The sequence below is a fragment of the Halichoerus grypus genome, chromosome 10 (genome assembly GCF_964656455.1).
Source record: "Halichoerus grypus chromosome 10, mHalGry1.hap1.1, whole genome shotgun sequence".
NCBI classification, from domain to species: domain Eukaryota; kingdom Metazoa; phylum Chordata; class Mammalia; order Carnivora; family Phocidae; genus Halichoerus; species Halichoerus grypus.
This window is the reverse complement of record NC_135721.1, coordinates 18,535,161-18,559,401: the sequence shown is the minus strand read 5'-3', so window position 1 is coordinate 18,559,401 and position 24,241 is coordinate 18,535,161. Positions and strand designations below refer to the sequence as shown.

Genomic DNA, 24,241 nt, shown 5'->3' with positions numbered 1-24,241 from the left:
AATTAGTCAAGATTGAGAAATTTGATAATACATTGTTGGTGAGGTTTTTTAAATATTGCTGGTGAGAGGGTAAATTGGTAGATCAGTGGAAGGCAATTTGGAAAATATCTAATTAAATTATAAATGACATTTGCCTTTTAAACCACTTTCAGAATTTTTTATATTGATAGGTTTATATTTATATGAAATGTTAAACATACACAAAGACTTACTCAGGCACTGTTGATAGTAGGAAAAGATTGAAAATAGCCTAAGTGTCCACAAATAAGAGACAAGTTTAATCATGGCACACCCATACATACAGTACGGCATTTTATAGCTGTCAAAAAAGAATGAAGATCTTCATGTACTTATATGGAAACTAATTAAAATATATTATTACATAAATAGACTGTTACCTGGTAAAAGCAATGTGTATACTGTGCTTAAAATGCATCAAAATAGTATGTTTAAAAGTACATTTTTGTGTATGTGTATAAACGACACATATGGAAGAATAAACAGAATAGTAATTGTCTACTGGGAGAGGCCTTGTGGTTGGAGACTGGGTGGTAAGGAGATTGCATTTTTATTGTATCTTAGCTGCTGTGTGTTGAACCATTTGCTTATATTACCTATTAAGAAAATACAATAATGAAATGTAAAAAGTGAAAACTAATATAAATAACATTTGTTTTCTTTTTATACTAGGCATATTTGATGAGACCTTCTATAATATTTTTTGATGAAATAGATGGATTAGCTCCAGTTCGCTCCAGCAGACAAGATCAGATCCACAGGTGATTTTTCTTAATCTGATTATGTTGGATTCTTTTCACTCACTGACATAGTAGTTAGCCTTAGTCTTTGGCTAAGTGCTAGGGAGGCTTATAAAATGTGAACTGTGTCCTTGAGGAAGACTCCTTTCACTTAGCTCAGGGGTCAGCAAATTACGACCTGTGGTCCAAATCTAGCCTTTTGCCTGTTTTTGTAAAGTTTTATTGGAACATATTCATATTTGTACCTTTTGCATTATATATGGCTACTTTTGTGCTTCAAAAGCAGAGTTGAATGAGTAGTTGTGAGAGAATGATTGTATGGCCTCTTGCAAAGTTTAAATACATTTACTTTCAGGCCCTTTACAGAAAAAGTTGCCTAATCCTAACTTAGCATGTTTTTGAAATTTATCCGTGTCATGTATATTAATATTTTGTTCTTTTCCATTTCTGTGTAGTAGTCTTTGGGAAGGGAGGGAGGGACAAAGAGAGAGGGAGGGAGGAAGAATGTATGTATATACCACAATTTATTTATTTGTTAATCTATCTGATGGAGATCTAGTTCACTTCTATTTTTGGCTATTGTGATAACGCTGCTATGAACATTTGCATACTTTCGTGTGCACATATGTTTTCATTTCTGTTGGGTAAATATCTAAGAGAGGAATGGCTAGATCCTATGGTAAATGTATGTTTAAATTGATATTGTTTTCCAAGTGGTTGTACCATTTTATAGTCTTACTTGTAATGTATGAGAACTTGGGTTACTCTTCATCCTTGCTAACATTTGGTATTGTTGTTCTTGTTAACTTTAGCCATTCTAGTGGGTGTGTAGTAGTGGATTAATTTGAATTTTCCTGATGACTAATAATATTGAGCATCTTAGTATGTGGTTATTGCCCATTTATATATTTTCTGTTGTTAAGTATCTTAAAATCTTTTATTACTACCCCCTTTAAAAAAGAGATCAGATTATATGTCTTACTGTATTATACAATTTCTTTATGTACTCTCAAGACAAACCCTTTGTCAGAGCTATGTTTTGAAAAATTTTCTACTAGTCTGGCACTTTTTTGCTTGCTTAACTATGATTTTCGAAAAGCACAAGATTTTAATCTTGGTGAAGCCCGTTATATAAATTTATTTGTATATGTATTTTTTGTGTCTTGAGAATAATTGCCTAAACCAATTTGTCAACAATTCTGATTTCTTTTATCTTTTAAAATGTTAATAGTTTTAGCTCTTAAAATTTGCTCAGTGATTTTTTTTTTTTTTAAGATTTATTTATTTGAGAGAGAATGTGTGTGCTTGTGGGTGGGGGGAGGGGCCAAAGGAGAGGGAGAGAGAGAATATCAAGCAGACTCCCCAGTGAGTGCAGAGCCCAGCTCAGGGCTCGATCTCATGACCCTGAGATCATGACCTGAGCCGAAATCGAGTTGGCCGCTTAACCAACTGCGCCATCCAGGCGCCCCTAGGGTGTTTTTTAAATAGATGTATTGCCTATTGTTTTCATAATCTGACACTCTGTATTTAGTTTGTGTAGTCCGTAAATAATTATGTAATTATTGACATGGATGAATTGGAGAACAACCATATTTGTTTTCTATTTGTGTCAGTTGTTTTCTTTTTCTGTTTTTCCTTTCCTGCCTTTTTAAAAAGAATTTTTGAAGATACTTTAGAATCTCCTTTTTATTTTACTGTTGAATTTTTTATTGAAATATAATTGACATATAAAACATACTATATAAATATACAGTATTGACATTCTGAAAGAGTACACTTGACAAATTTTAATGTATGTATATACCCATGAAACCATAACTATAATCAAGGTAATGAATATATCCATTTCCCCCCCAAAATAGGCATTTACATTTCATGTGACCATTGATAAAGTTAGGTTTAAATTTATTATCTTGATGATTGTTATCTATTTGTCCATCTGTTCCTTGTTCCGTTTTTTCCCTCTTGTTCTTCCGTCCTTTGATTAATTGAAATTTTTTTTTTATGATTCCGTTGTGTGTTTTTTTTGTTTTTTGTTTTTTAGATTTTATTTATTTGATAGAGAGCACAAGCAGGGTGAGCGGCAGGGAGAGGGAGAAGCAGGCTCCCCGCTGAGCAAGGAGCCTGATGGCGGGGCTTGATTCCAGGACCTGGGATCATGACCTGAGCTGAAGGCAGATGCTTAACCAACTGAGCCACCCAGGCGTGTCTCCATTGTATTTCTTGTGTTAGCTTATTATGTTTTATTATTTTCATGGTGGCTTTAAGGGTTATCATTTACCTTAAAGTGACAATATGCCATTTCACATATAGTGGAAAACCTTTAAATAGTATGCTTGCATTTTTTCGTTCTTGGGATTTGTGCTATTGTTGTCGTACATTTTTATACCACACACTTTTTCGGAGATTTAAATAATAATACTAATAACCATAGTTGTCATCATCATCCTTAAAGAATTATTCATGTAGCTACCATTTCTGATGTTCCTTATTTTGTGGCTATCTCTCTTTCCATGTGCTAGAATTCTCTTTCTGCCTACATTTCTTATAGTGTAGGTCTACAGGGCATAAATCCTTTCAGCTTTTCCATGTCTGAAAAGGTCTTTAACTCTTTATTTTCTTAAAGATTTTATTTATTTGTTAGCGTGAGTGCACAAGCAGGGGGGAGTGGCAGGGAGAGGGAGAAGCAGGCTCCCCACTGAGCAGGGAGCTCGACGTGGGGCTCGATCCCAGGGCCCTGGGATCGTAACCTGAGCCAAAGGCAGACGCTTAACCAACTGAGCCACCCAGGCACCCTGGTCTTTTTTTTTTAAAGATTTATTTATTTATTTATTTGACAGAGAGAGAGAGAGAGAGAGACAGCGAGAGAGGGAACACAAGCAGGGGGAGTGGGAGAGGGAGAAGCAGGCCTCCCGCGGAGCAGGGAGCCCGATGCGGGGCTCGATCCCAGGACTCTAGGATCATGACCTGAGCCGAAGGCAGACGCTTAATGACTGAGCCACCCAGGCGCCCCAACCCTGGTCTTTAACTTAAAAAACAAAACAAAACAAACAAACCTAATGATTTTTATTTTATATATTAGCTCACTGATATATAAATATCAATATTTAGTTCATCAATAAAAGTATAATAGTTTCATATATTGTAAAATTTACTCACTTCACGTATAAAATGCAGCGATTTTTAAAATATACCAACTGGGGCGCCTGGGTGGCTCAGTTGGTTAGGCGACTGCCTTCGGCTCAGGTCATGATCCTGGAGTCCCAGGATCGAGTCCCGTATCGGGCTCCCTGCTCCGCGGGGAGTCTGCTTCTCCCTCTGACCCTCCCCCCTCTCATGTGCTCTCTCTCTCTCTCATTCTCTCAAATTAATAAATAAAATCTTTTAAAAAAATAAAATATACCAACTGATACAACCATTAGAATAAAGCAATTTTATATCTAAAATTAATGATGTAATGTATGGGGATTAACATAACAGTAAAAAAATTAAAAAAAAAATAAAGCAATTTTAGAACATTTTTCTTCCCTCTGTAAGATCCAGTATGTCCATTTGTAGTAAATCCTTGTTCTTCACCCTAGCCAACCAGCCTTTTCTGAAAACATTTCATCTAAATGGAATCATACAGTATATAGTCTCTTGTATCTGGTTTCTTTCAGTGAGTATGATTTAGCATGTGTCACTGTTTTTTCCTTTTTTATTGATGAATAGTATCCACTGTTTGGATAAGGCACACATTGGATATGTATTTAGGTTGTTTCCAATTTGGGGTATTATGAATAATGCTGCTGTGAACATGCATGTGCAAATCTTTGTGTGCACATATATTTTCATATCTTTTGGGTAGATACCTAGGAGTTGATTTGCTGGGCTGTATAGTACTTTTATGCTTAACTTTTTGAGAAAAAGCCTATATTTTTGAAGAATATTTTCTCTAGGTATAAAATTCGAGTTTTACACTTTTTTTCCTTTCAGTACTTAAAGACGTTGGTCCACTTCTCCCTTACATTGTTTCAGTAAGGACTTCTGTTGTCCTCTTTGTTTGTAATAATGTGTCTTTTTCTTTTGACTGCTTTTAATATTTGTTTTCTGCTTTAATGGTGGTTTTGTGCAATTTATTTAATGATATTCCTTGGTAGAGTTTTCTCCATTTTTTTTCTCATTCTTGAATTTGAGCTGCTTAAATCTGTGAGCTTCTAGTTTTCTTCATAGTCGTAACATTTTTGGCCATTATTTCTTTTTCTTTTCTTTTTTTTAAAGATTTTATTTATTTGACACAGGGAGCGAGCGAGCACACGCAGGGGGCGCAGCAGGCAGAGGGAGAGGGAGAAGCAGGCTCCCCACTGAGCAGGGAGCCCAACAGGGGGCTTGATCCCAGGACCCTGGGATCATGACCTGAGGCGAAGGCAGACGCCTAACCGACTGAGCCACCCAGGCGCCCCTTGGCCATTATTTCTTAAAATATTTCTCTGTCTCCCTTGTTACTGTCTCTCCTGTCCTTGTGGGCCTCCAGTTACACTTAAAAGTTGCTTGGTCCTGTCTCACAATTCACTGATGATAAGTTAATTGTGCTTTTTTCTCTTTTTAAAGATTTTATTTTTTTAAGTAATCTCCACAGACAGTGTGGGGCTCAAACTCAACCCCGAGATCAGGAGTCACATACTCTACCAACTGAGGCAGCCAGGCACCCCTAATTTTGCTTTAAGCCAGCTCTTCAATGTTTCATTTTGGGAAATTGCTTTGCCCTGTTAGTCAACTAATTTTCAGTGTCTAGTCTATTCTTAATCTGGTTCATTATATTTTTTGTCTTACAGATTTTTATTTTGATCTCTATAAATTCTATGTGGGTTTGTTTTGTATCTTCTATATAAAAATATAAGAAAAATACAAGAAACTTCTCAACATATGGAATATAGTTATAATTACTACTTTAATGTCTTTATTTATTTATTTATTTTTAACGATTTTATTTATTTATTTTTGAGAGAGAGAGAGCACAAGGGAGGGAGAGGGGCAGAGGGAGAAGCAGGCACCCTGCTGAGCAAGGAGACCGATGCAGGACTCAATCCCAGGACCCTGGGATCATGACCTGAGCCGAAAGCAGACGCTTAACCAACTGAACCACCCAGGCACCCTACTTTAATGTCTTTATCTGCTAATTGTAATATCTTAGTTTGGGGTTGATTTTATTTGATTTATTTTATTTGATTTATTTTTCTTATTAGATAATATATATATTCTTCTTTGTGTACTTGGCAATTTTATTGGATGCCAGATATTATAAATTTTGCCTTGTTGAGTTCTAGTAGGATATTATGAATAAATATTTTCGAGTTTTTTGGGGGGCACAGTTAATTTACTTGAAAACAATTTGATTCTTTTTTTTTTTTTAATATTTTATTTATTTATTTGACAGAGAGAGAGATATCGAGAGAGGGAACACAAGCAGGGGCAGAGGGAGAGGGAGAAGCAGGCTTCCCGCTGAGCAGGGAGCCCGACATGGGGCTCGATCCCAGAACCCTGGGATCATGACCCGAGCCGAAGGCAGACGCCCAATGACTGAGCCACCCAGGCGCCCCGAAAACAATTTGATTCTTTTGAATCTTGCTTTTAATGTTTGTTATGTGGATCTGGAGTAGTGTTCAGTGTAGCAAATTATTCCCCACTAATGAAGGAGGGTCCTTCTGTGTATTACTTGCAGTGACCTGTGAATCATGAGGTTTACCAGTCTGGCTTGTGGGAAATGGCAATATTCCTGGTTCTTTGTGAGTGTAAAATACTGTTACTTCTCTTCCTTCTGTGTGTTTTTTCCCCTAAGCTGTGATAAATTTCCTCACATGCATGCAATGTTTAGCTGAAGTCTTGAGGGGCCCTGTGGGTATTTCCTAAGTTCTCTCTGTGCAGTGCTCTCTTCTCTGGTGCTCTTCCTGATGAACTCTTAAGTCCTGTTGGTGTCCTCGGAATCTTAGCTCTGTCTCTTCCACTCAGTGAGTCAGCTGATTCCCACCAGGATTCTGTGTCCCCTGCATTGCAGCCTAGAAGTAGAAAGTCATCAATTGGGTCATTGTTCCCATGCTTTATAATATGTGGTTTTTCGCCTGCTGCTTTGAATATTTGCTGTATAGCTTTGTGGTTTTGTTGTTGTTGGTTTTCAGTGGGTTCCATGCCTAGGTGGAGCCCAATGTGGGGCTCAAACTCACAACTCTGAGGTCAAGAGTTGGTTGCTTAACCAGCTGAGCCACCCAGGTGCCCCTGTAGCTTTGGTTTTTAACAGCTTAGCTGTGACATGTCTCAGTATGGGCTTTGTGTTTATTCTGATCTGTGTTTATCATCTATCTGCAAATTTGTCTTTTTTCAATCTTTTTCTCTCTTCATCTTGGGTAATACTTTCATCTATCTTTGGTCAGTCCTTACTTTTTACTTTGTCATGTCCATTTTGCTGTTTGGTCCAGCCCACACATTTTTTTATTTCAGAAATTGTTTTTGGGTTGTAGAACTTACATTTGATTTTTTTTTGTTTTTTAGAGAGAGGGCACGCAAAGTGCGTGCGCATGCGTGTGCAAGCATGGAGGGGAGGGGCAGAGGGAGAGAATCTTAAGCAGACTCCACACTGCGTAGGGAGCCCAATGTGGGTCTCAGTGTCATAACCCTGAGATCATGACCTGAGCCGAAATCAAGAGTCAGACGCTTAACTGACTGAGCCACCCAGGCACTCCTTGATTCTTTTTCATTATTTATATTTTCCAATGTGATTTTCATGCATTTAAACATTTTGTTTTACTTCATCAAGGTTAATAATAGTTGCTTTAAAATCCTCTTGTGTTGGGCGCTTGGGTGGCTCAGTCGTTAAGCGTCTGCCTTCGGCTCAGGTCATGATCCCAGGGTCCTGGGAAGGAGCCCCACATCAGGCTCCCTGCTCCGCGGGAAGCCTGCTTCTCCCTCTCCCACTCCTCCTGCTTGTGTTCCCTCTCTCGCTGTGTCTCTCTCTGTCAAATAAATAAATAAAATCTTTAAAAAAATAAAATAAAATCCTCTTGTGTTAGGGGCGCCTGGGTGACACAGTTGGTTAAGCGTCTGACTCTTGGTTTTGGCTTGGGTCGTGATCTGAGGGTCATGAGATAGAGCTCCACATCAGGTTCCATGCTCAGTGAGGAGTTTGCTTGGGACTTTGTCTCCCTCTCCCTCTGCCCCCCTCCCCGCCATGCTCACGTGCTCTCTCTAAAATAAATAAATAAATCTTTAAAAAAAAACCCTCTGACGTTAGCTTTAACATCTGGTTTCATCTCACTGTTAGGCTTGCTTGATTTTCTTTTCTACTGAAAATATGTTCTATTGTTTTGGTTACTTCATTTGTTGGGTAATTTTGGATTGCATCCTGGATTTATTAATGTTAGTTTGTGAAGGCTCTGGATTTCATTATTTTTCTTTTATGAATAGTATTTCCTATGTTTTACAGATAATTTTCTGCTTTAGGCTTGAACTACAGACTGTTTCCTGGCTGGCAGCTTTGGTCTCCTTTCAAATCTTTTATCTTTAGCTGCGTTCTTTGCTCTGTGTCTTTGTTGTTAGGAGTTGTTCATTGATGTGAGTAGATAGAGTTTGGGGATGTCTTCACTGGCTCTTGCCCTTGTGGATTCTTTAGTATTAATAGTCAGTCGTCTCTTTTCTGAACTCTCAGGCTGGAAAGTTAAGGGGTTTCCCTTAACATAATCTTCCTTACCTACCTCACTGTACTTAGCCCCATGCTGAAAGCCAGAGGGGACCTTGCTTTCTATATGTTCTCCTTTTCTGCAGATGACCATGAATTTCCAACAAAGTCTGTATGTCTCTGTTTATTCACCAGTTCCTTCAGTGCTTATGTATTATTATGTACAGGTTTCATAGTTCTGTTCTTTTTTTTTTTTTTAAGATTTTATTTATTTATTAGGGAGAGACACAGTGAGAGAGAGGGAACACAAGCAGGGGGAGTGTGAGAGGGAGAAGCAGACTTCCCATGGAGCAGGGAGCCCAGTGCGGGGCTCGGGGATCATGACCTGAGCTAAAGGCAGACGCTTAACGACTGAGCCACCCAGGTGCCCCTTATAGTTACTTTCTGAAGCAAAGCAAGGGGTTATCTGGCAGGGTCTTCATCCATCAAACTTAGAAGGGGAACCTTTGAGTACCAAGTATGCAGGTTTTAATTTCTAGAATAATTACTATCAGAAATATATTGTAATTTCTAAAATGTTAGTTGGTGGTTGGGGGGAGGAATAGAATAATTAAAAAAATTGAAATGCAGTCAAGAAGAGGAGCAGAATCATAGAACCAGTGGGAGAAACAGTACAAATATAATTGTAGATTTAAACCCAAATACATAAAAAATGACATGAAATGTTAAAGGGACTAAATGTTCTTTATTTGTTTTTTTAAAAGATTTATTTATTTTATTTATTTATTTTTTTTAAAGATTATTTATTTGAGAGAGTGAGAATGAGAGAGAGAAAGAGAGAGTACATGAGAGGGGGGAGGGTTAGAGGGAGAAGCGGGCTCCCCGCTGAGCAGGGAGCCCGATGCGGGACTCGATCCAGGGACTCCAGGATCATGACCTGAGCTGAAGGCAGTCGCCCAACCAACTGAGCCACCCAGGCGCCCAAGATTTATTTATTTTAAAGAGAGAGAGAGAGAGAGAGAACGCATGTGGGTGGGGGGAGCCAAGGGAGAGGAAGGAGAGAGAGAATCCTCAAGCAGACTCCCTGCTGAGCATGGAGCCCAACTCGGGGCTTGATCCCAGGACCCTGAGATCATGACCAGAGCCGAGATCATGACCTGAGCAGACATCAAGAGTCTGCCATTTAACCGACTGAGCCACCCAGATGCCCCAGACCAAATGTTCTTTTTTTTTTTTTAAAGATTTAAATATTTATTTATTTATTTTAGAGAGAAAGAGAGAGAGTGCGTGGGGGGGAGGGGCTGAGGGAGAGAATCTTCCAGCAGAGTCCGACGCGGGGCTCCATCCCACCACCCATCAGATGGTGACCTGAGCCGAAACTGAGTCAGAGGCTTAACTGACTGAGCCACCCAGGCTCCCCCTAAATGTTCTTTTTAACAGACAAAGATTGTCAAACTGGGGAAAAATAAAATACTATGGCACTTTGTTTATAAGAGACTCACTACATATAAGGATATAGAAAGATTCCAAGTAAAATGGTGGGGAAAAGACATGCAAAACCTTAGTTACAAATATTCATAGCAGTGTTATTCATAATAGCCAAAACATGGGAATAATCCATATGTCCATCATCTGCTGAATGGATAAACAGAATGTGTTATATCCATACAATTCAGCCTTAAAAAGGAATAAAATTCTGACACATGCTTTATGGGTTTACCTTGTACTGGTACATGTAACATGAATGAACCTCAAAGGCTTAATGCTAAGTGAAGTAATTCATACACATGTTATACTATTTTATTTTATTTATCTTATTATTTATTTATTTTAAAAAGATTTTATTTATTTAGAATGAGTGCATGAATTGGGGAGAGGGGCAAAAGGAGAGGGGGAGAGAGAATCCCAAGCAGACATGGGGTTCGATCTCATGGCCCTGAGATCAGGAGCCAAAATTAAAGGTCAGATGCTTAATTGACTGAGCCATCCAGGTGCCCCATACTATTTTGTTCATATAAAACGTCCATAATAGGGGCGCCTGGGTGGCTCAGTTGTTAAGCGTCTGCCTTCGGCTCAGGTCATGACCCCAGGGTCCTGGGATCGAGCCCCGCATCGGGCTCCTTGCTTAGTGGGAAGCCTGCTTCTCCCTGTCCCACGCCCCCTGCTTGTGTTCCCTCTCTCACTGTCTCTCTCTCTCTGTCTAATAAATAAATAAAATCTTCAAAAAAAAAAAAGTAAAATGTCCATTATAGTCATTCATAAAATGGCATGAAAATATGCCAAGTAAATACTAACGGAATACTGCTGTATTAGTATTAGACAAGATAGACTGTGAGGCAGAAAGCATTATTATACATATATAGAAGACCAACTTATAATGATAAAAGCTTCAATTTTTCTTAAGGGTTTTATTTATTTATTAGAGAGAACACACGAGCAGGGGGAGGGGCAGAGCGAGAAGCAGACTCTCCACTAGCAGGGAGCCCCATGCAGGGCTTGATCCCAGGACATTGGGATCATGACCTGAGCCAAAGGCAGATGCTTAACCCACTGATCCACCCAGGCACCCCATAAAAGCTTCAATTTATTAGAAGCTATAAAAATTTAGATTTTGTGTTTCAAATTGTATAAAACAAAAAGTGATAAAACTGCAGAGTCAAACTGATAAATCATGTGGAGAGATATTATATGCCTCTCAGTAATTAAAAGAACAAATGAACAAAAAAATAAATTAATGCCTGATATATTGTTTTATTTAGATTAATTTATGATCTAGTGGGTATACTTACATAAGATAAATATAGGATGAACACTGTTTCCAAACATACACAGGATTTACGAAATTTGATCGTATATCCTGGCTTAAATCATGACTGATTTCCAAGGCTTAGTGATAAACAAAATTCATGAAACAAATAACAAAAAGATACAAGCAGAGAATTTTATTTGATGTTAAGAACTATTTTAATTTCGGGCGCCTAGGTGGCTCACTCGTGAATTGTCTGCCTTCAGCTCAGGTCATGATCCCAGGGTCCTGGGATCGAGCCCCGCATCGACCTCCCTGCTCCGCAGGAAGCCTGCTTCTCCTCTCCCACTCCCCCTGCTTGTGTTCCCTCTCTCGCTGTGTCTCTCTCTGTCAAATAAATAAATAAAATCTTAAAAGAAAAAAACTATTTTAATTTTAATTCTGTGTTACTAGTAAACAAAAAATTGCAAACAATATATGAACTGCAAGGAAAGATATATAGATATCAAGAAATCAAAAAGTTGCTTCTTTGAAAAAAAAAGTAATAAAATTAACAAACCTTTGGCATGTTTGGTCATGAGAAAAAGAAGACATTGGTAAGTGGTATTAGGAATGCAAAATGTGATGTATCAGATTCTTTAAATGTTAAAGGTTAGGAGGATAAAGGCCTGAACTTAAGAGGTTAATGTATAAAACTTTTAAGAAAAAACCATGACTTGTATATGAATCTTCATAGCTTTCTTTGTAATAGTCCCAAATTGGGAACAATCCAAAGGGCCATCAACATGTGAATCAATAAACAAATTGTGGTATATCCATATAATGGAATATTGCTTAGCCATAAAAAGGAACAGGCTCTTAGTAAACCAACAGTGCGGTAAATCTCAAAATAATTATCCTGAATGAAAGAATCCAGAAAAAAAAAGTACTTACTGTATGATCCCATACATAAAAATTTTAGAGAATGCAAGCTAATCTGTAGTGACAGAGCATAGATCAGCAGTTGCCTGGGGATTGGAAGAGGTGAAGGAGGAGCAGTAGGGATGGATTGATCCTGGAGTCCCGGGATTGAGTCCCGAGTCGGGCTCCCTGCTCAGCAGGGAGTCTGCTTCTCCCTCTGACCCTCCTCCCTCTCATGCTCTCTGTCTCTCATTCTCTCTCTCTCAAATAAATAAATAAAATCTTTAAAAAAAAACAAAAAAAACAAAGGGATGTGAGGAAGAGCGTGTTGGATATGTTACTTATTTTGATAGTGATGGTAGTTTCACAGGTGTATACACACTTCAAAACTTACTCCATTGTATACTTTAAATATGTTGTGTCTTTTATATCAAGTTTATCTTCAAAAGACTTAAAAAGAACTTGTTCAGAACGGTATGACGAAGTTAATTGGAATCCAGTTTCAGTTGTGAATGTGGATATAAAACTCCTAAACAAACTAGTAACATGTGACTTCCAGGAAGATATAAAAAGGATAGTACATCATGATCAAATTGATTGTATTTCACATATACAAGGTTTGATTAATATGAGAGAAATCAATTAAGGTAAATTTATCATATTATTATGTTAATGGAAAATCATATAATCATCTCAATAGATGTGGAAGAAATGGATGAAATTTAATATTTTTTTATTGTTATAACTTTTTAAAAATTAACATATAATGTATTGTTTGTTTCAGGGGTACAGGTATGTGATTCATCAGTCTTATAAAATTCACAGTGCTCACCATAGCACATACCCTCCCCAGTGTCTGTGACCACCCCATCCCTCCCACTCCCCTCCACTCCAGCAACCCTCAGTTTGTTTCCTGAGATAGTCTCTTATGGTTTGTCTCCCTCTCTGGTTTCGTCCCATTTCATTTTTTCCTCTCTTCCCCCATGATCCTCTGCCTTGTTTCTCAAATTCTACATATCAGCGAGATCATATGACAGTTGTCTTTCTCTGATTGACTTATTTCACTTAGCATGATACCCTCTAGTTCCATCCACGTCGTTGCAAATGGCAAGATTTCATTTTTTTGATGGCTGCATAATATTCCCTTGTATATATACCCACCACATCTTCTTTATCCATTCATCTGCTGATGGACATCTAGGCTTTTTCCATAGTTTGTCTCTTGTGGACATTGCTACTATAAACATTGGGGTGCATGTGCCCCTTCGGATCACTACATTTGTATTTTTGGGGTAAATACCCAGTAGTGCAATTGCTGGGTCGTAGGGTAGCTGTATTTTCAACATTTTGAGGAACCTCCATACTGTTTTCCTGAGTGGCTGCACCAGCTTGCATTCGCACCAACAGTGTAGGAGGGTTTCCCTTTAATATTTGTTTTTGATAAGGTCACTCAGAGAATGAGGAATATAGGTATCTATAAAAACCTATTACAAACAATGTTGAAAGATGAAAACTTTAGTATGACAGTTATAAGCATGGCTATGAACACTTCTGATCAACGCTGTACATAGATCCCAATCAGTGTAGTCTGGTAAGACAAAACAATATAAGGTGTGTGTAATGGAGAGGAATAAACAATACCGTTATTATTTATAGATGATATAATTATGTATGTAGAAATTCCAAAGCAGTCTCTAGATAACTTTTTGGATGTAGTAATGAGCATCTAGCAGGGTTAAACCAATCATTATAGAGAATTTTGCCTTTCTGTGTACCAATTTTCTGCATAAAAATGTAAAATTACTATTTAAAAACTCATTTAGAAAAGAAGATACTAGGAGTAAATTAAGTTCCTTGTACATCTTTGGAGAAAAGAATAAAACTTGATTCAGAAACATTAAAGAAAGATTAAATAAATGGAGAGAAATACCGTGTACATGAGTTGGGAGGCTGGATATTTGTAAGTTGTTTGTTCTTCCATATTCATCAATAGATTCAGTATAATCCTGTTCAACTTTTTTGGGGTAGGATTTGACAAAATGACTCTAATTTATATGGAAATAAAAAGGAATAAGAATAGGGGCGCCTGGGTGGCTCAGTTGTTAAGCAACTGCCTTCGGCTCAGGTCATGGTCCCAGGGTCCTGGGATCGAGTCCCATATCGGGCTCTCCGCTCCGCGGGAAGCCTGCTTCTCCCTCTCCCACTCCCCCTTGCTTGTGTTCCCTCTCTCGCTGTGTCTCTCTCTGTCAAATAAATAAATAAAATCTTAAAAAAAAAAAAGGAATAAGAATAGTGAAGACAAGGTGGGAATATTTGCTCTACTGATTTTTAAGGCCTCTTAAGGTTAAGATAATTTGATGTTGTGGAGGACTAGACTAATAGACAAATGGAACAGAGTCCAGAGCCACATATAAATCTACACATATATGGATGCTTGATTTATAATAAAAGAGACAATGCAGTACTGTTGGGAAAGGATGACCTTTTCAATAAATAATGCTGGGAGAATTGGGTGTCCAGTGAAAAAATAAAACTGGATGGATCCTTCTTCACACCATACAAAACAATTCCAGTTGATTTTATTTAGATCCATATTTGAAGGTAATACAAATGCTTTTAGAAGATACGTAGGAGAAAGGGTTAGGGTAGGCAAGCAGGCCTCGAATATAGTATTAAGTAGTTTGGACTTTATTTTGAACGTAATAAGGTTTACTAAAGGATTTTGATCCAGGGACTGGTCATTTGATTTTTCTAAAGAAGGCAACTTTTGGTAGAATCTAAGCTAGGTTGTAATTCTGTTTCTGGCCATGTTTGAGACTTTGTTTTCTGAAAACCCTTGTAGAGAACACTTAAAAATGCTGATAAATACATTTTTTAAAGATGTATTTATTTATATGAGACGGTGGGGGAGGGGCAGATGGACAGGAAGAGAGAGAATCTCACGCAAACTCCCTGCTAAGTGCAGAGCCTGACTTGGGGCTTGATTTCATGAGCCTGAGATTATGACCTGAGCTGAAATCAAGAGTTAGATGCTTAACCGACTGAGCCACCCAGGCGCCCCCAAAATGCTGATAAATCTTAACAAACACTTGAAATACCTATCTGTGATTGGAATGTACTAAGGAAAAATTTGAGGTTAAATATGAACTTACACTTAAGGATGCTTATTTTGTACCCTTGATATTTGAAGTGAGACACTTAGATTGTTAATTTTCACTAATTTAATTAGAAAGAACAAGCAACAAATCCTCACTATACATGTACACTGGGCCTCTAGCATTTTGGTTCCATTTATAGTTTCAAGAAACATTTAGAACAGTTTATTTGGGAGTGAGAATGATTTCTTTAACTTATTGAGCATATTGGAAAAGTTATTTCAGGCAGGTGTTAGCACTAAGAATAAAGGGATAGAAGTGAGAACACTAGGAAGACCTTTATTACTAGAACTATGGTTAGACATTCAACATTTTTATTCAGAAATGTTTAAGTCATAGTTTGAAAAACTAAAATATGCACAAAATGATTTTGAATTTAACTTAGTTAAAATAGTAGCCATTCTAAAGAAATCATCCGAAAGTATAACAATAATGCAACTGTAATTCTATAGGAACTCTAAACATCATATAAATTGCCAGACATAAAGCCCCCCCCCCAAGATTGCTGTCTATTAAAACAGACTTTTATAGTTCTTTTTTAAAAAAAATTATAATTAATTAATTTTTAGTAATTTCTACACCCAATGTGGGGCTCAAACTCACAACCCAGAGATCAAGAGTCACATACTTTACTGACTGAGCCAGCCAGGCACCCCTATATTTCTTTTTTTTAAAGAGTTTTATTGAGATAGTATTTATATATCATACAGTTCAGTCATTTAAACTGTTCAGTGGCTTTCAGTGTATTTCCAGAGTTGTGTAACCATCACCATAATCAATTATAGAACATTTTCCTCTCCCCGGAAAGAAAGAAACCTTTTAACCTTTACCCATCACTCTCCAACCGCCTCTTCAGTCCCCTCAAACCCTAGACAAGCCCTAAAAAACATTGTGTTTCTATAGATTTGCCTATTGGATATTTCATATAAATGGAATCATACAGTATGGGGACTTTTCTGACTGGCTTTTTTCAATTAGCCCAGTGTTTCCAAGGTTCATCCATATTATAGCGTCTATCAGTACTTCATTTGTTTTTATTGACAAATTATATTTCATTGATTTATCCATTCATCGGTTGTTGGACATTTGCGTTGCTTCCACTTCTTGGCTATTGTGAATAAAGCTGCTATGAACATTTGTGTACAAGTCTTTTATGGACATTGCTGGATCATATGGTAATTCTATGTTTAATAGTTGACGGAACTGTCAGTTTTCAAAAGAGGTATACCATTTTACATTCCCATCAAGCAGTGTGTGAATGTTCCCACTTCTCTACATCCTTGCCAATACTTACTATTTGTCTTTTTGACTATTATCCTAGTGGGTTTAAAGTGGTACCTCGGGGCGCCTAGGTGGCTCAGTCAGTTGAGCGTTTGCCTTCTGCTTTGGTCATGATTCCAGGGTCTTGGGATCGAGCCCCACATTGGGCTCTCTGCTCAGCAGGAGCCTGCTTCTCCCTCTCCCTGCTGCTTCCCCTGCTTGTACTCTCTCTCTGTCAAATAAATAAATAAAATCTCTAAAAAGAAAACCTTTAAAGTGGTACCTCATTTGGTTTTGATTGTATATCCCTGATGATGGGCCCTTTGTATATTTTCTATGGGGAAATGTCTATTAAATCTTCTGTTTTTAAGTTGGGTTAATTTTCTTTATATTGTTGAGTTGTAATTGTTCTTTGCATATTCTGGACCCTAGACCCTTATCAGATATATAATTTGCAAATATTTTCTCCTATTCTTTAGGTGCCTTTTCGTTTTTCTTGATAGCACAAAATTATTAATTTTGATGAAGTCCTTAATCTCTTTTGTTGTTGTTTCTGTGCTTTAGGTGTCTATTAATGTATTGTTTGAATACTTTCAAAAGTGATTTCTGTACATTATTTTGCATTAAGATTTATTCATGCCATAATTTTATTAGCATTTAAGACTGATAAAATTTAGTATAAGCAGCAGTTTTTACAATTTTTTCTTTCCTTTTTTTAATTTATAATTTTGTCTTAAACTTTTGTTACAGCTCTATAGTGTCAACCCTCCTTGCTCTTATGGATGGATTAGATAATAGGGGTGAAATTGTTGTTATTGGTGCTACAAACAGACTTGATTCTATAGATCCTGCTCTTAGGAGGCCGGGTCGTTTTGACAGAGAATTCCTTTTCAACCTGCCTGATCAAAAGGTAAAAATTTCTGTTTTTAATATATGAAGATTTATTTGTGATTCAGTTATGAAGCATAAACTCTCTTTGAGAGTAGTATTTTATGAATTTTCATTTTAAAAATTTTGTGCTTATGGGATATCTTAGTAATTCTAAAAAAAATGCTTGAATAATCTAGTCTTTTTCTCTTAACAGCTATTGGAACATTTATGACTTTTAGGAAGAGGAAAACCCTTGATTAGGTCACTGATGCTTACTTATTCTTTTCTTCAGTTGCCAGATTGTAGTAATTATCTTGGATGGCAGGTTATATGTCTCTAGTTAGCCAAAGGAGCTGTGTTCCAATAGAAATAATGTTTTTAGAGTATTAGTGAGTTTATGAATAAGAACCCAATATGCAAATTTTCATAGAAATGACCATGATATCATAATTAAAAGCAGCAAAAGTTATTCATTATAGTATATTTTTAAGAATGTATAATTAAAACAGGGCAATCTGCAGTCATTGTGCAAAATGTTATTTAATATTTTATACAGTTTTTTCCCCTAATTCTGCTTGACATCTTTATTGTTGTTCTTGGTTTGAGCAGTTTAATCATTGACTATCTCTTCACTGGAAACTCAAGTTTGAAAGGGGGAGATGTATATAGAGAAGATACTTTGACAATGTTTCCCATGTAATTTAACATTTCAAATAAGCATAATTAAAACATTTATAACATATAAATATAACCTAAAGAAGATACTATTTATGGATATATAATATACACACATACACATTTGTAATTGTTATATAGCTTTGATTTTAGATCTCCATGTAAAATGCCTGGTTTACATACTTAGATGTAAAAGGCTGTGATCAGGACAGTGTACAAGCGTATAGGGAAATGAAGGCAGTGGTGCTGCTGTGTAGAGCAGTTCATACTTCAGCTGGAAATTAGTCTGCACAGCCACTACTAGTTTTCTCAGTTTTGGATTGACTGTCTAACTGAGAGGCTTTAATTTGGTACTGAATTTACCTGGGATAGAAAACCTAGCATATGCAGCATCATTTTCAATACCCAAGTGTAGCTTTCAGGACTGTATCAATGCGTAGAGTGTGCTTAGTTGTAGAAGACAAGGCTGAAGTGGGAGGAGTCTATTTCAGCATGGGGAAACATCAGCTGTCTTGTTTGGGACATCTTACGGTCCAAGCACATCTCTTAGGCTCTAGTGTACATGGATAATGTGTTTAGTTCTAAGAAACACAGCCTGTGTTCATTTTGGCACAGGACAGCCATTATCTCGATTAACCGGTTGTCTTCTAGTCATGTGGCCCTCAGTCATGTGTGCCAGTTATAGTCCTCCCAATTCAGGTGCAGCCCACACAAATCAGAGATTTAACAATAAGCAAGGTCTAGGACAGTCGAATTTTCTGTAATGATGGAAGTATTCCTTATTTGTATTGTGCATTGAGAATGTCCAGCATGGTAGCCACTAACCACATGTGGCTATTGAGCTCTTGAAATGTCAACTAGTGTGACTAAGGAACTGAATTTTGAATTTTCTTTAAAAATTTAAATAAAATAGCATTATGTGGCTAGTGGCTTACTACATTGTACAGCACAGATCTTGACATAGTTTTCCATGTGAATTTTAACTTTCTACATTTCAAGGAAACTGTGCTTTGAGACTCAAACCTAAGGTCATTTTTCTTGGTCTGTGTCTATGGAACAGGCTTGGACTATTTTTTTTTCCCCTTAGATAATATTTAAAGTAATGAGAGTATAAGATTAAATGCGATTATCAAATCCTCTATCCTAAGGATCAGTTAGTAAGGTAAAAGTATGAGAGTGGATTCTGGAAGCCAAGTGAAGAAAGTATATCATGAAGATGGTGTGACTAACTTTGTCATATGTTGCTAAATTAAGTCAGATGAGAAAATTGGCCATTGTTTTTAGCATGGGAGATGGGATGGGAGCAAGTTGACTTAGTGGTGGGTGCAAAAATGCTTGACTGGAGTATGGTTAGTTTAAGAGAGAACAGGAGGAGAGGAATTGGAGACAGAGAATGAAATTAAGTTTTTCAAAGAGTTTTGTTGCAAAAGGAAGCAAAGAATTGAGGTGATAGATGTTGAGGGATTTGGAGGCAAGAGAAAGTGTGTTATTTTTAAGCTGGGACAAATAGCCAATAGAGAAGGAAATTTTGGTGATGAAATTGAGAACGAAGAATTATCACAGTGTGTCCTTAATAGGCAGGAGGGGCCATAGAATTTACTATATGAGTGGTGAGAATGACTTTTAGATAGGAATTGGGTAGTTTTTGATACTAGGGCATCCTAGTGTCCTAACAATGTATAAGAGTATCTTAATGCAAAATAATGTACAGTGTATAGATAATGTATAGATAGGAATTGGATAGTTTGTGATACTAGGGAGAAGACAGAATATTATGGGTACAAATGCCTACAGGTGTACAAATTTAGTGTGGAGTGTCTCTGGAACTTTTCTTTCGACTGCTTCAGTTTTCTCAGTGATTTAGGAAGCAAGGTCTGATTGAGAAGCTGAGTGTGAAGACAGAGAAACTGAACTAGTCTGCTAGGAGATAGACCTAATGAATGATCTAGGGAAGGATTAAAGGCAGTGATAAGGATCCGTTTGGGACGTTAATTTAAAGTGATAAAGTCAGTGTCTCATATTAGTCCTGTAGTTTGGGCAGTGGAATATCATGACTCCTGCTGTTTGACCAAATGAAAGTATAGGAAAAAAAGCAAGCCTTGATTCTTCCAAATTTTATTTTGTTAACTCTTATTAGCACAAAATAGCACATACCTTCTTGAGGCAGTGATGCTTTTTAATTTCTTTTGTTTCTTTTCCTTTATTATCATCAACACTTACGATTATTATAAGTGTTATGTGTGTATTTATGAATCCTGAAAAATGAGGAACTTGAATTTGTCCCTGACTCTTAATAGTAGAGGAAGCTACTTTTTTTTTTTTTTTAATTTTATTTATTTATTTGACAGAGAGAGGGAGTGAGCACAAGGAGGGGGAGCGGCAGGCAGAAGGAGAGGGAGAAGCAGGCTCCTCGCTGAGTGGATAGCCTGATGCCTGGTTCGATCCCAGGACCCTGGGATCATGACCCGAACTGAAGGCAGACGCTTAACTGACTGAGCCACCCAGGCACCCAGGAAGCTACTCTCTATTAGGGGAAGCAATATAACTTACTATTTCGTATGCCATATAAAATGCATAATGAAGCATTTCTGATTTAAGTAATTTCTTTTTCTTTTTCTTGTTTTTACAATAAAGAAGGGAGACTCTGATTGATTATATAGAGAAAGGGTAAGGCACTAAATGTATTAGAGACCTGACAATAACTTTTGACCTTAAGTAATTAATTTCATTCCTCTAAACCTTTACTTATTTTGTAAAATGACGGGATCAGAATAGATTTTTTTGAGACATCTTCCAACCTGAATTTTTTTTGGTGTGTTTCTAATTCTGTAAGGGTCTTCTACAAGTGGTGCTTGTGCTGCTAATGAAGGTCAAATAGATTCTTAATGTCATCTTCTAGAGAATACAAGCTCTTGGATGATTTTTTTTTTTTTTTTGACCTTGATTTTATACTTTTTTAGTATCTATTCAGGCAGGTACTTCAAGTTGGAAGAAAATAAGTGTCACATCATTGCTTTATTTTTGGTAGCTGAACACCTAACTTAGAACTTGGAATTAGAACAATAGCTATTGTTACCAGATTTTATCAACTTTGGAGCAAGGTTAATCTCAATGACTTTGAAGTTCTTTTTGTTTTGGTCCTGGACCCGGAATTCCTCATCAAGCTAATAAGATTATCATCTTGGGTATAATTTGCTTTATCATATTCTTTTCTTTTTTTTTTTTTTTTTAAGATCTATTTATTTTAGAGAGAGAGAGTGCGAGGAAGCACACATGGGGGTGGGTAAGGGCAAGAGGAAGAGGAGAGAGAGAAAGAATCCTCAAGCACACTCCCTGTTGAGTGTGGAGCCCCATGTAAGGCTTGATCCTAGGACCCAGAGATGACTTGAGCCAAAATCAAGAGCTGGCTGCTCAGGTGAGCCACCCAGGCTCCCCTCTTTTTCATAGTCTTACAAAGCTCAAGTAGCAATGTTGAGGGTACGAGTGCATTCAAATTTTACAAAGTGTTTTTTCCTTGAAAGAAAGCCAAAGTGAAAATAAAAGTCTGATATGACTCTTCATGATGGTAATGTCAGCTGATTATGGATTCTTACTACTTCCGTTTCTCTTTGACTGTGAAAGAAGAAATTTCATTTAATTTGAAACCAAACTGTTAAAATTTTGATTGTGCTATACAGTCAGATTTAAGGTAGAGAATGCTATTTTGAAAAAAAAAAAATCAAGGTAGAATTGCTCAAACATTTGATTTTTTTAAAACAAATTAAATTAATATTTACTGAAATATCACCTTGTTATTTATTAAATGCCAAGGCATCAATTAACTTATAAGATAATATGCATTATATTTATTTCATTGAAAACTTTTTCAACTTAAAACTTTTTCCAAGTTTTAAATTACTTGTTTAGCTCATTGTCAGGCATAATAACTCATGCATATGATAGAACCAAAAGTTTTATGAAATCTAGATTTATTAAAAGTTAGCACTTATTGGGGTGCCTGACTGGCTCAGTCGGTAGAGCATGCAACTCTTGATCTCAGGGTCGTGAGTTCAACCCTATGTTAGGTGTAGAGCCTACTTAAAAAAAAAAAAAATAGAAGTTAGCACTGAGTAATGTATGGAATTGCTGAATCATTATATTGTACATCTCAAACTATTATAACACTATATGTTAATTACATTAATAAAAAAGGTTACAAATGTTATAACACATTAAAGTTTCTTGTTCATATGTATGTAGATGGTAAAAATGATCTGATGTGGTAGAACAGTGAAACTTAGTTTTGAATCTAGTCCTAGATCAGTCAAGATCAGTCACTTAGTCATGTGTTCCACTAGTCAATTCCTTCACCTCTCAGAATATTAAATATCTTAGTTTGTGAAACAGAGACATGATCTCTCCTACATATTACTGTATGTGGGAATTAGAGTTGATGTGGATGCCATGGTGTTTAAATTTCTTTTAAAATAAACAGTTGGTTTTCTGGGGTATGGTGAGTGCATAAGTTTGTTCCAGCTAATACATTGGAGAGGTTGTTGCTATTTTACTTATTTGTACTTTTCTTCTTAGGCAAGAAAACACATTTTACAAATCCATACCAGGGACTGGAATCCAAAATTGTCAGATGCTTTTTTAGGTGAATTGGCTGAAAAATGTGTTGGTGAGTGCTATTAATTGAATTCTTTGATTACTATTGTTTGTTCTGCTCAGCCTCTCCTTATGTTTGGAATGTGAATGAGTATAGTTATGTCTCTGTGCAATAGATGACTGGCTCTGCCGTTAAATGTAAGAATTATTTTGAACATTTCACTTGAACATTTCTAAATTACCATTTTAGCTGCCATTAGGTGTTTGATTATTAACAATGCTAGTAGTAATATGCCTTTCATTGAGTGCTGGATTTCCATAATATAACTGCCGTGTGTCCTTTTGAATTTTACTAAGAAAAATAAGCTTAACCTTGAGAGATAAAGGTCCATGTTGAAGGCAGGACTGTAGTCTTTTACTTTGCAGATTACCTGATGGGCTCATCTTCATGCCTGTGGTCTAGAAAGAAGTTGAGTGAGAGGAGTCTTCAAAGAAAATACTTACTGGCATCCGCTAGTATTTCCCAAAATATAAGACTTTCCAATTGAATATTAAATTATTCACAGACTGGAAGATCCTCCTTACAGAGTGAATGAATACTACTGTCCTAAAAGGATGTAGTGAGAGTATTTTATGTGCATACATGATCATATATAGGAGATGAAATTCAGGGGTTTTGGAATTCAGGGTTTTAGCTCTAATTAGGTCTGAAATAAAAATGATTACAGTATTAAGCAACTGAGTATACACATTGGTATTTCTCCTTCACTCTTTTTCTGTCTTTTGTCTATTTTTCTCTTATTCTCTCACAAAAAAATTAAAAAATCATTCTACATGAATTTTTTAAGCATTATGAAAAAATCCCCAAAATAAGTTCACTAACAATTAACAGTCTACTTGGGAAAACTTTAAAGTTACCAAAACCAGAAAGAACAACTTAGTTAAAAAAATCATTGGGATCCACCATCAGATATTAAAACTTAAATAGAACATTAGTCCATTCAGTTAGCTACATCCGAATTATCCTCTTCATCCACAGGGACCTCCATCTCCGAAGCAGCATCCCTCAGCTTTTGAACCACAAAGACCTCGACATCTTCTGGTGAGGAGAAAACGTAAATCTCTCCAGCACTACTCCAGTTTAAGCTTTGCCTGGTATAAGAGAGCATGCACCAAACCCATTTCATGTAAATTTGGCTTGACCTTTGCAAAGCCTTGTGCTGCTTTACGGGAGAGGGTGGTATTTGGTACAAAATCCAGTCTTTTCCCTTTTTGAAATTTGACCCCTTTTATTTCCTACTTTTATGATATTATTTTATTAGAGAACTGATCAGACTGGGAAAACTTTGTAGATTTTTCTGTGACTCTGTCACAGAATGATCCTTAACTGGAATAAGCAGAAGACTTCAGATAACTTTGGAAATTCCCTAAACAATAGGTATTTTAAAATTACTTGCTATTACCCTGTCTACCATCTGAAATGTTACACTCTAATTCTTTATCCTAAATATAAGAATCTTAGTTTCCTTTTTCATTTCCAAAGGCCACAGCTTCTCATTATTCCAAATGATTTATTTTAGCTTTTAGTCAGTTTCTTAAGTTTAAACATTTTAGAGACATAATTTCTTATAGGACTAAAAAA

The 24,241-nt window shown here is 36.7% G+C and overlaps 1 protein-coding gene across 3 annotated transcripts in view; it reads left to right on the top strand.

The window, feature by feature from the left end:
• Positions 1-24,241, top strand: part of ATAD2B (ATPase family AAA domain containing 2B) — a 157,156-nt gene that overhangs the window by 55,296 nt on the left and 77,619 nt on the right. For all 3 annotated transcript variants that reach the window (XR_013441620.1, XM_078056034.1, XM_078056033.1), the window contains exons 13-15: positions 691-779; positions 17,218-17,377; positions 22,582-22,672. Coding sequence is in view for 2 of the 3 variants with exons in the window: in XM_078056034.1 (XP_077912160.1) it covers positions 691-779; positions 17,218-17,377; positions 22,582-22,672 (340 nt within the window). In the remaining variant the exon portion in view is untranslated. The remainder of the gene's footprint in view (positions 1-690; positions 780-17,217; positions 17,378-22,581; positions 22,673-24,241) is intronic.